We start from the raw sequence: 16,383 nt of genomic DNA on the forward strand, positions 1-16,383 counted from the left end.
AAGGATAACAATCACTGTTTCTGTAACGAGTATCAACTTGCTGACCGTCTACCAAACTTTCATCACTGCTGCTACTGCTAACATCTGTGGCCTCCATCCAATTATGATAGTGTTTAGTGAATTTTTGAAATTCTACATTATTGAATGGATCCGTATTATTCTCCAACTCGATGACTTGTGACATTGATGAAGGTGGTAATTCATCACCAATATCTTCATTCACTATTTCATCTTCTTCAGTATCCGAAAATTGTACACCACGAGCTTCAACGAATAGATCTTTAAACAATAAGATGGAAACGAAGTAATAATAGTTTCATAAAGATAGAAATATACATTAGCAAAGTCTTTCACATCGGTATACTGTGAAAATAAATATGGAATAATGATAAAAATAAATATAAGGTGAAAATTATACAAAACTTCATTCACTAGTCACTCAAATAGACTGCGAAATATAAGTCATGAAGAATTAAATGAAATATAAGTAGAATGTTTAATTATATGCTTTTTGAAATGAAGGTTTATATGTTCTCAACTGTCATAATAGTCTGTGGTAAGATCGGGCTTTCAATAGTTAATAATTTGTGACCAAAAAATTGTTATTAAGAAAGATGAATAGATTATGTGATAGTTTACGGGCATGTCATCTTATATCACTTCCTTGTACAATATTAAATGAGGCATAGCTAGATTGATTTCAAAATAAATCAGCATGACTTAGACTTAACAGAAGAAAACAAAAATTGTGAATTATTAGTCAGTGTTGAGTAGGAAGAGATAGATTTCCATACTGTAAAAGCACGAATAATGGGAAATACCTGGCTGACGATAGGTAGTATGACTTACAATGAATGATAATATTTACTTATTTAAACACATAAATATTGGTACAAGGAAGCACCAGATATATATGCGCCGCACAAATCTCATTTCATTTGTGTGAGGGTTGTGATACTGCCCAGGTGCCCAAAATGAAGCAGGTGGTTTTCTTGGGGGGCAACACCCAGAGCCTTTCACCTGAAGGTCTGGTCCACAAGGCAGTGGAGCATCGTGAGGAGATGCAGTCCCATGCTAGCCGGTGACCAACAATAGGTTCATACGCCATTTGTTTCCTCAAGATAATGGAGCCCATGTACACCATTGGTTTGGAATCACGGTTTTCCAACTCCCCTAGGTGGATCCTCCACATCCACCAACCCGGTTAAAGCGCCGGACATTCGCTTTTCGTCCTCTCAATTTTGTAAACAACACCGGTGCCACGAGAAGGCAATGAGTAGGACTTCCCTGGCAGAGGCTATATATTCGCGTGGCCATATGAGAGCATTTCGAGAAAGAGAGCGGACTCTTCCCACTCTCGGCCGTACCAGGGCATTTGGGGGTGAATGATAATATAAGAAATGTGCTCACTATACTCGTTGCTTCATTATTGATTTATTGCATTATGAGTCATATTTATTTTCACTTAGAAACATATCCTACAATGAGTAACTGAATATATCGTTTAATAATCACTGCTGTATATTAAACAATTTTTTATTTAGGAAATTTGAAGAAGTATCAAAAAACCATATAATTTCGTGCAGAGCAGAAATTGTGATTGGCTAAGCTTAGTTTTCTAATACACCAGCGATATAATGAACGGAGTATTACCAAAGTATAATTTTTGAAACTATTATAGGAAGTATTATTATTTCTGTTTTTATATTCACCTATTTCCCAGCTTGCGTTTAATCTATAAATCGTTTTTGTTATTACTCCAGATTTATTATCAGTTAACTACTTCCCTAATACTCTAGTTTTGTATTATTATTAATTACTAAGTTATATACACATTGTAATTTTCTAAATATGTTGCTGTGTAATCAGATATCTAAATTATATTATTGCATGAATCATAAGTCGCAATTGAACAAAGTACAATCAAGAACTGATCGACATCTATTCATCGTCTTTTGATTGGTTCGATTACATAAAGAAACCAACACAATACAAGTGAAGAAAAGGCCTATTGTCTTTTTCAAACAATTCAGTCATTTTACAAACTAAAGTATCTCTAGTATTTGTCTTCTGTTTATGAGATGCTCAACCGGTTAACATGTTATTACTTAAAATGAATAAATAAAAAAAACTAAGACTAAATAAAATCTTAATATACACAATAGAAATAATATATCCAAGCGAGAAAAGTTACATGGTTTGATGCATTGCATATGAAGTAAAAAAAAAACTAGTGGAGTTTACCTTTTTTTATATAAAACGATACAGAGCATGTTGCATATATGAGTAAAAATAAAATAAGTAGTAAAGATTTGAGCAGATAAATCAGAAAGAAATCATAAAATTGATCAATATATTTTATAGAATTGAGATCATGAGTCAATCGAAGCTAGACCACTATTGAAAACCTGGAAGCACTGTTTGACGGTCGTTTCGTCCTATTGTGGGACTCCTCAGCAGTGCGCATCCACGATCCCGCCTTGCGAGATTCGAACCCAGAACCTACCAGTCTCGCACCATGTGCTCACTAGTGACTGACTTCAAGATACATGTCCTGGAGATCTAGTGAGAAGCAGTAACTAGTGGAGTTCAACCAGGTCTGTTGGGAGATATCAACTCACTGATGACATTGGTGAATGGTTGCTCAATTTCGTGGATCGGTTGAAGTGAGATATTAATACCGTTGGATACCGGCTCAGTGGTCTATCGGTTAAGTGCTCTGGCTAGAGAATGATAGGTCCTGGGTTGGAATCTTGCGAGGCGGGATTGTGGATGCGCAACGTTGTGTAGTCACACAATATGACGAAACGGCCGTAAAACAGTGCTTCCAGGTTTTCCATGGTGCTCTAGCTTTAATTGACTCATGATCTCAATTCTATAAAGTTACTAACATCTCCACCAAACCCTTTCTGATAATATATTTTAATCAAAAAATTGTATCCTGTTAAAATAACCCATAAAAACGCTACAAACGAGAAAATTTATTTTCATTTTTTTACTGATCTGAGAGCACTGTTAATGATTTGTGTGTGTGTGTGTGTGAAATAGTAATTGAGTAGTTTATCAAACAAAAAAAGTACCCATGTAATAATTTGATTAGCAGAAAAACAAAAAAAATTTCACAGAATTAAAATCGGCATAACAAGCAAATGGAATTTCATGAAGTGTTCCCACACAGATCCCGTGCAGACAAAAAACAAACAAAACATTTGATCTTTAAGAATGAAGCATAGGTGCAATTGTGAATAAATTTATTTGACTATAGACGAATATTAAAATAATGATAATAATAAATAGGGTGAATACAGAAACACACCCACACACAAAAGCTAGATATCTTACCGGAATGTAAATTTGCTTGATTATAATTATCTATAATAGTCAAAGATTATTATTGTCAATAAACTTGGATTGTTACTATCAGAATTAGGGTAAAATACTCATTGAATGAAGGTATAATTAAAAATTGAAAAGGAAATATGTCAACAATTTGTTCTACGTAAATCTAGCAAACTTAATTCAGATAACTGTGACTTCACTGACAACAATCATATCTCGATTTGTGAAATACGCCGTGAGCTATCAATTTAGATTGGAGACTAGTTAACTCAGTCAGTCAGCTACAACGTAGGACCAGGCACATATATGCATCGGTCCAAGTTGCCATACCTCGTTAGCACAACAAGATCAACACCGGATTAATAGTAGTTAATTTAGTGTTGGTAGTAGTATATAAATTATAGGTTGTATATGAGGATATAGTATAGGAAGGAAGAGAGATATGAAGCAATTTTAGTCTCAAGGTTTAAGGGAAGATAAAGAGTGTATACACCTACGCCATTGTGATCGATTCTGAGCCATGTCACACAGAGTCTCCAACCATTGGTTACGATAGTCACGCGGACCCCAACCAGGTAGTCTGCATCTGCCAACATGGCTCAGACTAGAAGTTAGTGACTTCAAGCACTGATGCCATGTTTTGGTTTGGCCGCCCCTAACTCTCTTTCAACCGTCCCCAATACTAGTCATCATAGCGCGTCGTGGTAATCGGTGTTCAGGCATACGTAACATATGGCCCAACCATCTCAGTCGATGAAGATTCATCACCTCATCAACTGATTTACCATCGTTCCCTAATACCCTGCGTCTAACCTCACTATTACTTACCCGGTTATCCCAGCAGATGCGAGCAATATTTCTAAGGCATCTGTGGTCAAATACTAGTAACCTACGAGTATCTTCTACTCTTAATGGCCATGTTTCACAGCCGTAAAGTAGAACAGAACGAACTGATGCGCAGTATACTCGTCCCTTAATTGATAGACGGATATCTCGTCTACGCCATAGGTGACGTAAGTTGGCAAAAGCGAAACGAGCTTTTTGAATCCGTGCTGAGATTTCTTCAGACACCAACCCATTAGGGCTGATCAGACTTCCAAGATAGTTAACTTACTTATTAACTATACAAACGTCTTGTAAATGAATCAAGGCTGCGACACAACCTATTGATTCGTAACAAACGATCTGAAACTATCATTGATAAATTTCGATTTTGCACCGATATTATGAAAAGACACTTTAACCACTTAGTTAAACTGAACAAGTTAACTTATGATCACAAAGAGTGGAATAACATTAAAGTCACGTCGGTTTTTTTCTTAAATTTTTTTGTCGCCCTTATTCAAAAAAAAATTTCATTCCATTTTCCAATTTTTTTCAATCCGTTTTGTCCAATGAAATTCCTAGTTGTAAATGCGTTATAATTGGTTATGTAATTCTTGAAATTTGTATAAAAGCTCTTTACTTCTCTTTTCTTCACAATATGGACGTCAGTAACGTGCAAGCTACAGGCTCTATTGTTCCTCACGTAGTCACAGAAACGGAAAATGTATTTCTAAATACATTGCATCTAGTAGTGTTCCTATCACTTGAAGTGCTATAGAGCGCCATTAGGACTTATGAAAGAGCGACGTACTGCCATTATGCGGTGAGAGATACTCATTTCCATGGAGATCGGAAGCCGTATATTAAATTTGTATGTTGGAGAAATGGCTATAAAACCCCTGGCGGTTCTTCACAGCCGATTAGACGGAGGTAATTTGATTAGTGTTATTATATTGTTCATTGAGGACTTCAATGGACACTCAATGTCCGACCTTCATCTTTTGTAAGTTAACAGCGAAAGCACTGGTGACAGATGGCTGCATTCCAACAGCTACGTATCCAGCGTAACGATTGACAATGAGTTACAGGTACAAGTCAGGCAGACAAACGTCCTAACATCGATTCACGGCTTATGTCGGCGTCCACATCCTTCATTTAAAAAAAAGGGTGGTAGGGGATAATACTGCCGTGATATTAATGTCAACCCAAAGAGTGGATATAATCTAATTCTACAAAACAAGATGCAGTAATAAAACTAGATCTGAGAGAAGTTTCAAATAGCAAAATGGGTTTTCAAGGATAAAATGGAATAGAAATTTGACATCATTAATAACTGGTCAACTACAAAAGATGTGTACAGGTAAAAAAGAAATTGATGCTTTTAATGGATTAACAACAACAACAACAACAACAGACAAAAAACGCAATAACAATTTTGCGTTTATTTATGAGACCCCTCTTAAAGCTAAACTAAACAACTTTTTTTCGTATTAGAAATTAGTGTTTGCAAAATAACCCAATGATAAAGATTATTTACTTCTTTCTGAGAAATTCTTACTAATTTGAGATAGCGTAAACGTTGCTTCATTTATAGATCCTTTACGGTTTTAGCGTAATTTATACAAGACCCATTCATTATTTCACCATCATGATTGATTCGTATGTTTACACGCATACAATGTGTATTAAAATAACATACCATGTTTTAAAACAGAAACTAATGAAAATACTTAGATGATAATTTGTTTACTAATTGTGTATTAGACATTCACCCCTATCAACGATTAAAAACGGTTATCAGTTTTTCCATAATTCTCTTTTCATAACATGCATATAATTTCTCTTGTCATGATAACTAACAATTTCAGTTTCATTTCATCTTGATCAAAAATAAATTGATCCCGATATACATTCATTAACAAGAATATAGTAGGGTATTCAAAGAGAATAAGTGTCCAGTTTTTTTTCAGAAGTTAAAGTTGTTTTTTTTTATCAAAACTCGGATAGAACAATCAGACATAAATAAAATTCGAATGTAAAAACGCAAATCCTCACATCGAATCAAAGCACTTTATGCTGTTTCAATTTGAACTAAACAGATAACAAAGATGCACATTTTATAGCCAATTAAAAATGAGTACAGGTGACACTTTCACAAACAAGTTCACCAATCATCAATTCCTAATTCTGATATTAATATAAGAAGATAACCAATATCAAGTTATTCATGAGACTAAATGTCAATCATGAAAAGATTCAGGAACACAGAATTATCAACAGCGACTAACATTCACTAGAATTAGTAGTAAATTTAAATGTAGAGCAAAAGATGGGTCAATTGAATGTGAATAATATTAAACAACCAAATAGTCATTTTATTTACCAGCTTGCTGTTGATGTCGTTGCGATGGTTTACCAATTATGATCTTAAAATTGTGAAGATCAATAACTGGTAGAGGGAATTCTGGCAAAGTTTGTTCTTTATCACGATTAGTAGATAAATATTTCTGAAAATAGATTTTTTTTATAAAGAAAAAAAACAAGTAGAATATGGAATTCTGATATAATTACGATGAGATTTAAAACTGATTAGTAGTACATTCAAAACAGAAATAATGAAATAGATATCATAGTGATAAGTGGTAAACCATCAATATTGATATCCAATAACGTAAACACTTCGACTTGATCCGGAGAGATGACTTAACATATCTTTGGTTTCCTTCATATTCCTAGTGAATTGAATTTTAACAATCATGTGGTAATTAAAAGATATAAAATAGTGGTGTAGTGAACGAGAACACAAGTGGGGACAATCGAATGTATTTGAATACAAAATTATAGAATATCTTAGTAAAATCTGAGAATCCTACAGTAAATACTTCAATTGCAAAATATCAATCAATTGTCTCATACTTGACTGTTCCTTTTGCAAATATCAGTCAATCGTTTCAGACTTCATTGTTCCTGCACTTTCATATTAAATGCTTTCTGTTCCCGTTGTTTCCTTCTCGACCTTCTGATTCTGACTATCATTATATACTACTCATGTCGACATAAGTAGCACAAGCCACAATGGTAAATATACGGTCAATCATAAAAAGGGGAGATAAGATGAGAACTGCTGAATAATTTCATAATTCGAACGTAATGTAGATTGCAACAGTTTAATAACCTGAATAACAATAGAGATAATGAATTGCCCTTAGTCTTATAAAGACATTATATACTTCATAGATTAAATTCTCAAAGTTCAATTGTTTTTATACGTTCATTTTTATTCTATATTTGGACTGGAATCACCAAATAATAGAAATAGCCAAAGAACAGAATTTTTCATTCAAACCTTTAAAAAAAGTTGCCTGTTACATAATCAAATCCTTAATGAAGAGATGATGATGATTTGTTTGATTTACAAACGAAAAAATCTGAGTATATCGTTAAAGTTTTATATATCAGCTGATGAGAAGCTTATTCAATAGTTCATTGTATTGAAATGATATTATTCACAGTACGTGTTCGATATTTTTGATAAAAGATGGAAGATGACATTTGTCAAAATAATATGCTTGATGCTAATTACGATTCCTGGTAAACAAACGAAAGTCAATGACACAGTGACACGATAGGCTAATCTAATCCGTTTTCCCAGGCCCCGCTAACTAGAGGAAGAAGTCCAAGACGAAGTAGGGAAAAATATATTCCGTAAGTAGCCGAAGTACAAGCAATCACAATAGGAAGAAATCAAACGTATTTATAGAATATAAGATTGTCCTTGAGAAGCGTTACAAAATAGCACACTAAAAAGGTAAAAAGGACCAATAGTGTTTACGATATTTCCAAGTGGGAAATACGACTCGAAGATGAAAGGAGCGCTTTTGGTGCGAAAATAAGGAAATTCAAATTTTCAAAATAAAATTACAAAAATAAGTCATTTACCAAGTAAGTTCTGGGGATTTAACATCCCTAACACAAAAAAAACCATTCACAAAAGATGTATACATGAAGTAAATTAAGTTTACTTTCTCAGTCCCATATTTAAAAAGCATTTACTTAAGATAACACCAACATGTGTTCTAAAGATGAAATGATGCATATAGAAAACAGTTGTTTTATATTTATTATAACAAAAAAGATTATAGAGTAGTTCTGTAGTGAACAAAACACCGGTTGGGGACAATCGAATGTAATTAAGCACAAATTACAGACTATCTCACTAAATTCAAATAACCATATAGCAAACAGTTGATTTGCAATATAACGATCAATTGTTTCAATCTACACTGTTCCTCCTGTAAATATCATTTCATCTTCTCTAATTTCATTATTCATGCATTTTCTTATCAATTGCGCTTCATTTGAGCTCTTTCCTTATCGGTTTTCTGCAAAAATCTATGTCTGACCATCGCCATATACTACTTATATAGATATAAGTAGACCGCACCATAATTCCACTGATGTTTCATATCATATTTTGTGAATATTAGGAAAAGAACAATTCTTAGTGACTATTTATTAGTATTCTTACATTAGTCAACTTATTGATCAAATAAGGAATCATATTCATGTCAAAAGAATCATATAAAATACACTAAAATACGTTTATCTTTAACTCGTTTAAGCATAAACTACAAGGTAGTAGAATTAAATATAACTGCGTACAAAATGAGTTTTATTGTGATAAAATATTTAATCAAAATCATATTTACTCTAATCTAATTAAGTCAACTAAATTGTATACTAATTAAGATGAACAAGGTTATTATTAACGTATTAAATGGAAACACAGATTAAAACAATACAATACTCATTGTGTATTCATCAAAATAGAATAAACATCAAATGAAGTACTTCAAAGGAATAGATTGTATTCAACTGTTGGCTGTGAACATTTTAACAAAGTGTACTTGATGTGAATCGTCAATATATATACATGTACATATTATTCAAAAGAGCAAGATGAAACTGGAAAAAAAAACAATGTACAACATAATCTACTTACTGTTAATGTTGATAAATATTCTTTAACAAATATCAATTGACGTTCTGCAGACTGTCGACTAGATGATTTCAATGTTTCTGCTAAAGCTTTACAAGATGTAGTTAAATCTCCAATAAGATAAGCTTGTTTACCAACACTGAAATTTATATGATCCTGATAGAAGGGATTGAGTATAAAATAAAACAAATAAGATAGACTAAACACGTAAATAATCGAAACCAGTTACTGGTGAAATTATACCAAGATGATCAATATTATTGTTGTTCTCGTCAGTATGTAAAGTCAATTGCTCAGATGTCTTGATATAATTCAGTCTCAAATAAAGAGATAGTAAAGCCTTGAATCATTTAATTAGAGCAAGTTTACATAATCTTGCATGTTAGAGTACTGTTAATAAGAGCATGACAAACATGAAGGATTTTAATCATTACTAGTCATCAATTAAAACGTCTTGTGTTGAAATTTATTTATTAGATATTACCAAACTTTTTTATTGGATTAGATGATAGTAGATTTTGAACCTGAAATTTATTAATTTAACGTTAAGTACTTGAAGTCATTGAATCATAGCTCTTTCTCTTCACAAATATACACTGAATAACATGTTTCAAAAGAGAGGTTGTGAATTGGTGGTAGGAAATCATCTATGAAGATAATAAATTTGTTGCTGCTGATGAAAAAAAGCACGACTGAAAATTATGAAAGTACATTTTTTAAGTTGACTGTGTTCCTGTGAGGATGGTCCACAGGTGAAGTCAAGGATGCTCTAAGAAGCACAGAAGGAGCCAAACATATTCCATTCAATCAGCTTTGAGAAGAATATTTCAGAATTGCCACGTGGAGCTTCCCTATTGGACAATGCTGATAACTCCCTGTCTGCGGATCGGATAACTATAATGATGATTTTGTTTCTACTAAAAACTATAAATACCTGACAATTTTGTACCATAATCGACACTGTTTGGAATAACATTCCTTCTACTTGTCTTCTGTCTTTTGATTTGTGACTTGGGAAGGTCCTAGCGTTCGAGTGCTCAAGTATTGTGCGATAGACTAAGAAATCGAAGTTCGAGATATAACAGTTCCTTCTAGGTTGGATGATCATGATTATACTATCAAGCTCGCATAATATGACAATTCGACAATCTTCACCCTTTATCATTGGAAAATAATTTTACCAGATTTAAAAGATAAGACAAAACACAGCACATAAAAAGCGTATACTCTAAATATACCTCTAATAAACTCCATCCATGACCCATAACAATTGGCATAGTTGATTTGTAACTTCGTATTGCCAAAATCGGCTAAATAATTTAAAATTTCGGGGTGGGGAAAGAAGTTGGAGAAAAACAATTTTTGAAATATCGATAGAATAATAAGATAAGTTTCATATATTTAACAACGTAAGTAGCTTACATGAATCTTATCCAGTATTAATTTGGACAACTCATGTGGACCTTAAACTGTTATTACCGGTTCCAAGCATTTGTAAAGGAGGGTTGGGCATGGGGTTGGCAACTACATACCGTAAAAAAAACAAACTTGTTAAAATAAAACGCTAACCAGAATAAACAATTCAAACCATTTAAACACTGTCCTGAGAGTTGAAGGATATTCATTCAAAACAATTGTGACGTCTAATCGTGATAGACAAAATTCTTCGAAAGTCAAGAGGCCGAAACGCCAATTCTAACAACCAGAGCATCATGGAACGCCCGGACAATCTGGCAGACCCGGAGGAGGAGATACAACTTGGCAGTACTGAAAATCAGCGAAATTTATTGGACCCAAGCTGGACAGCAAAGGCTAGATAAGGAGAGATGCTACTGTACTCCGGTCACAAAGAGGAAAATGCTCCACACACTCACGAAGTTGTTCTGATGCTGTCCAAACAAACACGTAATGCACTTAAAGCATCATTCAAAACAGAGAAGGGAATTGCACTGAATTTTATCCAATGTTATGCACAAACCAATGATAGCAAAGACAACCATGAAAATCAGTTATATGAGAGGTTGCAACTAGTGATAGTAAAGTCATCAGGAAACGACCTCACCATCCTGATGGGAGACATCAAAGTGAGAATCTTCAATACGAACGTCAAGCCAGCTCTACTGTACGGAGATGAAACTTGGCGAACTACTACAACCATCATCAAAAAGGTACAAGTATTTATAAACAATTGCCTACGTAAGATACTTAATGTCCGTTGGCCGGAGACCATCAGCAACAGCCTATTATGGGAGAGAACAAACAAGCTCCCATCTGAAGAGGAAATAAGGAAAAGACGAATGGATGTGGATAGCTCACACACATTGAGGAAATTATCAAACTGCATCACGAAGCAAGCGCTAACTTCGAATCCTGAAGGGAAACGAAGAGGAAGAAGGCCAAAGAACACACTGCATCGATAATTGCAAGCAGACATGAAAAGGATGAATAGCAACTGGGAGAACTGGAAAGGATTGCCTAGGACAGGGGTCGATGGAGAGTGTTGGTGAGCGACCAGCGCTCCTTCATGAAGGGTAACAGACGTAAATAAATGAGTCATTTGGACAGTCAATGAACTTGGGCATACCAAATTCGCCTATACAAAATGTAATAAGCTAAGTGTTGATCAAACTAGTGAACTAAACATTCCCATTGATTAGCTTCATACTTACTGTAAAGTTCCGTAAAAGCAATAATATTTCTGGTAACGATAATGATTATTGAAATGAAAAAGACGAATGTAAGTCGTAACTGAATAAAACATGTAATAAGTACCCTTTTAGCAAAATCGATAGTGTTCTACGATATCCTCTCAGTTATGTAGCTTGACTGGAAAAAAGAAAGATTTCAACTCCTCAATGTAGCTGGCAACCAAATACGGAATATCACGTGTTAGTAATGAGATTTAACCAGTTAATCAGGAGTCTTGGAGACCACATAATATACGAAAAAATTACCTCAGATATAAAAAAAAATTAATTTGTACAATACAATCATAATAGAAATATCATAAATAACCTGTTTGGCCCGGGCATATCGATGTGCTGCTAATGCCATACGAAATGCAAACTTTCTTAACATTGGACGTTTCAGTGATAGGACACAATGAGCTACTTGTTCTATGAGGAGACCGCTGATAAGATCATCTTCCTAAATAAAATAAAATTACATCAAAGCAATACTGAAAATTCTGACAATTGAAAAAAGAATAGATGGATGTTTAATATAAAGAAAGCCAACTAACGATACAACGGTACGACTTTGTATTACGAAGCGTTAATAACAATAACTCAGACAATGGTTGCTGTCTTTCAGTGATTTAATATGCACATGACTATGAAAACGTAAAATATTTACCTATGACATTGCAATTAAACCATTATCGATCATGTCAACGCTTGAGAAACAACCTGTATCAAGATATAACCGAATGAATTAGCAAAAGAAAGTAGCTAGTGGGAATAGTTCTCTTCAATAGTACAAGACGGATGAATTGATAGCTCAACGAAAATGTATAAACGTACATCAACTAAAATAATAGAAGACTAAACAAATTCACGAAAAAGATCTAACTTTTTAGCTCAGTACAAATCGATGAAAGAGGACTAATTTCATACTGATGCAGAGTCAAATGAAGCTAAGATTAATTATGAACTAATCATACACTTTTTGTTGTTGAACAAACTTTAATCATTCAATTGCTTTGATTTTAACTTGGAGGTAGGTGTATAGATTTCAGAAATAGCTACTATTTAATGATTACAAATACAATGAATAGATCAGTCAAACAATTAGCCAGTTAACAACGATGTAACACATGGCTAGAATATATATATGTCATATTATTTGCATTAATTCACATCAGCGCATAGAGGAAACTAACAAGATGAGAAGTAATTGAATGGAATTACAGTTTACATATGAGATATGTTATAGTTGGAAAAGAACAATTAGAATTGAAGAATAGAAAGATGGGAATGACATTAAACTTAAGATGTAAAATTAAAACCACTGTGCCAATGGAAAAAAATTTTGTGTTATTTAGTCAATTAGCGTGTCCAACTATAAATGTAAACATTTCATTAGCCTCAAACTACGATAATTGCACTTAACGACATAGTTCAGATCAGTAGACAATGACTTCATGGGTTTATACTATGACTTGAAATATGGGTTCTTAGCGTTTTAGACAATCTAGTTCTACATCACACATGATCGGATGTAGGATTTGATGGTGCATACACATGCGTAACACGTTTTATAACCGTATCAACCAATAAACATCTACAAAGTCTAAGGAACAAATACTTGAGGTCAATCACATACAGTCTTTTGTGAGTAATGTTACATATGTTAGCCCAGTACATTTCATATATTACCGTCGATGAGGGAAATTTGTGTGGTAAGGTGGAGTATGCTATATTTAAAGACAACCGATTCTAACTTTCTCCACCTTATAAAAAAAGTGGCATCGTTGCAAACTTTGATAATGTGAGGAAAGCACCCTACTTCAGTCACCCCCTAGTACACTAGACAGCATGACTCCACCTCAAGACTTTCACTTGCTACTTTTAGTCTTACTGGTCCTTAAACGACGTTTCTAGAACAGTATGACCTAAAGAAACGAGTATTCCAGCCAATATAGCTCGGTCGGGTCATCATGACATACCAACTGGTGTTTCCTGATAATCAGATATCTGAATTGTCATCCATATTTTCCCACCATCTCCATTTGTCATAATACAAAAATACACATTCTACTCAGATGAATAATATATGCTTAATCTGAATTGTGTTATTTGCGAATTAGAAAAGTAATTTATAAAGGTCAGGATGATTTGGAGTAAAGAGTCCAGTCACAATCGGTAGAATAGTATTACGGCAAAAATGAAAATGCAAAACAAAAAAAATTGTGTAAATAAAAAGCATAGTAGGAGAATTTCATCTTGTCATTTGAGATAATAATGATAATAGCAACAGTAATAATAACAATAGTAATATGGTTGTGTGAATATAATATGTAATAACAAGGGTGTTATCAAGGTGATTACCATAAACGAATTGGGAATGATGGATGTGAAGAGTAAGATAGGGATAATCAACAAAAAAAGGAGGGGTAGGAGATTTATAATATTTAGTTTAGGTATCTGATGATCCAGTCGTACTCCAAGGTAAACATAGAGGCTGGATATACCTTTCCTGAATACATAAGTTTGGTTTGATGGAGTCGATAATAATAATAATAATAATGATATCATAATTATGGACTTATAACTGTAGAGCCTGATGATGATGTTATTCAAAACAGCCGTTCGCTCAAATATTATTCAGTTTTGAAAACATTGATTATTCATGAAAGTTTGGTGTTTTTGGATCATGCATAGATCAGAAAACTACAGAAGGATTATTTATGAAATGATTATTTACTCAAATTCCTTCACTTACGTCTGAAGTTAATCGAATTAGTGCCACAGCAGCTTCATTATAGAGACCACGACTACATAATGCTTCAAAATTTAACAGAGTTGATCGCAAAGCAAGTTCTAGTTCTGGTGATCTGAATGTACATACATATAACAAAATTATATATATATATATATATATATATATACCTGAAAGAAATATACTTCACGTTAAATATCCGATATACATCAAGAAAGAACATTGATACTATAATAGCCAGATTTTTAGCATGGGATAAGATCTTCATTCAATCTATATGTGATGAATGAACTAACTTGAAATCAATCCAATTACATTTTTTGTTTAAATCTCCCTACTGAGCTATAGGACTACAATTGATAAGTCTCTTTTGGAACATTTGCCTTGAGTCCCAAATAAGGCGAATTACACCGTTCATATATCAAATGGATGCTCACTTGAAAAGAACTAATTAACAAGCCGAACCTCTTGCTTCTATTGAAAGCGCCTTTAACTTTGCCGAGAGTTGAAGTGGCCTTTTTCCAAATGTTTCTGACCAAATTAGTAACATTAAATCCAAAGGACAGCTTTAGTCGATTAAACTGAGACCACGAAGCCAAATGGTTCTGATAAGTTAAAATCATTAAACAATCGGTAAACCGTAAAAATCACATAAACATTATTACCATACATTCGTTTTCTGACGAATTATCTTTATCGTGGTAAATTCATCCCTGTCGGGAGCTATTTAGTCACAACCACTAAGGTAACAATCTTTTGGAATAAAAAAATTTGCTACCGAACACCAATGGTTTGGAACTACGTACACCGATCTTCCCATTTTCAGTGATTCTAAATCTTAAACTAATCTATGACACAAAACTTTTTAAACCATATAACATAGTCTAGATTTCTCCGTGATACACGTATGTCCTATATCCGAAATTCCAAATACTCAACTTCTAACTATTGAGTGTCAGATTTGTCTTTCAATAAAGTTTCTTTATATTTTCATAAAAACAAAGTGAATTTTAAATATTCAAGTAATAAGAGTAGTTTGAAATCTGTGTAAAATAAGAGATACATGGCTTATTGACTCACTGTTATAAAATTACGATAGGAATACATCAAACTAATTGAGGAAGTCAATCAAAACTTACAAATGTGATTGAAGGTAAGTAGCTACAGCTGAATCCATGAGATGATATGGGTATTGACGTTGGCTTGTCGCACCTTGAAGATAAACAGATAAGGCAGACATTTCCTAGAATGTTAAATAAACAGAAATAAACAAACTATGAAAGATCGAAAACCGTATTCCTTATTTAAAGTGCGAAAACAGGTAGAGGATATCGTCAGAGCACTACGGGAATTTCATACAACAGTACTGGACGAGTAATGACGTAGTTGCATAAATTAATGACTTCATTTAACTTCTAAACTGTCACGAGCGAGAAAGTATATGACAATGTTTTACGAGTTCATAATTCACATACTAAAAGGTGGTATGTTGGTTGAAGTAAGTTTGTTAGGAGAACTTGATAATTGGAAGATCAATACACGATTTCGAACTACGTAACTATTTATGAAAATAAACTATTGTATCTCGAACTTAGATTTCTTAGTCTATCGCACAATACTTGAGCACTCGAACGCTGGAACCCTCCCAAGTCAAAATCAAAAGACAGAAGACAAGTAGAAGGAATGTTATTCCAAACAGTGTCGATTATAGTACAAAATTGTCAGGTATTTATAGTTTTTAGTAGAAACAAAATCATCATTATAGTTATCCGATCCGCAGA

General features: G+C 33.6%; 1 protein-coding gene across 1 annotated transcript in view; it reads right to left on the minus strand.

Annotated features, from left to right (window-relative positions):
* Positions 1-223: 223 nt before the first annotated feature.
* Positions 224-16,383, minus strand: part of Smp_026040 (hypothetical protein) — a gene marked incomplete at its 3' end in the record, with an annotated part of 32,822 nt that continues 16,662 nt past the window's right edge. The window contains exons 6-11 of the mRNA XM_018797535.1: positions 15,742-15,845; positions 14,606-14,717; positions 12,179-12,310; positions 10,402-10,473; positions 9,163-9,319; positions 224-279 (exon numbers count right to left, since the gene is read on the minus strand). Of these exons, the coding sequence (XP_018652567.1) occupies positions 224-279; positions 9,163-9,319; positions 10,402-10,473; positions 12,179-12,310; positions 14,606-14,717; positions 15,742-15,845 (633 nt within the window). The remainder of the gene's footprint in view (positions 280-9,162; positions 9,320-10,401; positions 10,474-12,178; positions 12,311-14,605; positions 14,718-15,741; positions 15,846-16,383) is intronic.

Source organism: Schistosoma mansoni, chromosome 5 (genome assembly GCF_000237925.1).
Source record: "Schistosoma mansoni strain Puerto Rico chromosome 5, complete genome".
In the NCBI taxonomy this organism is placed as follows: Eukaryota; Metazoa; Platyhelminthes; class Trematoda; order Strigeidida; family Schistosomatidae; genus Schistosoma; species Schistosoma mansoni.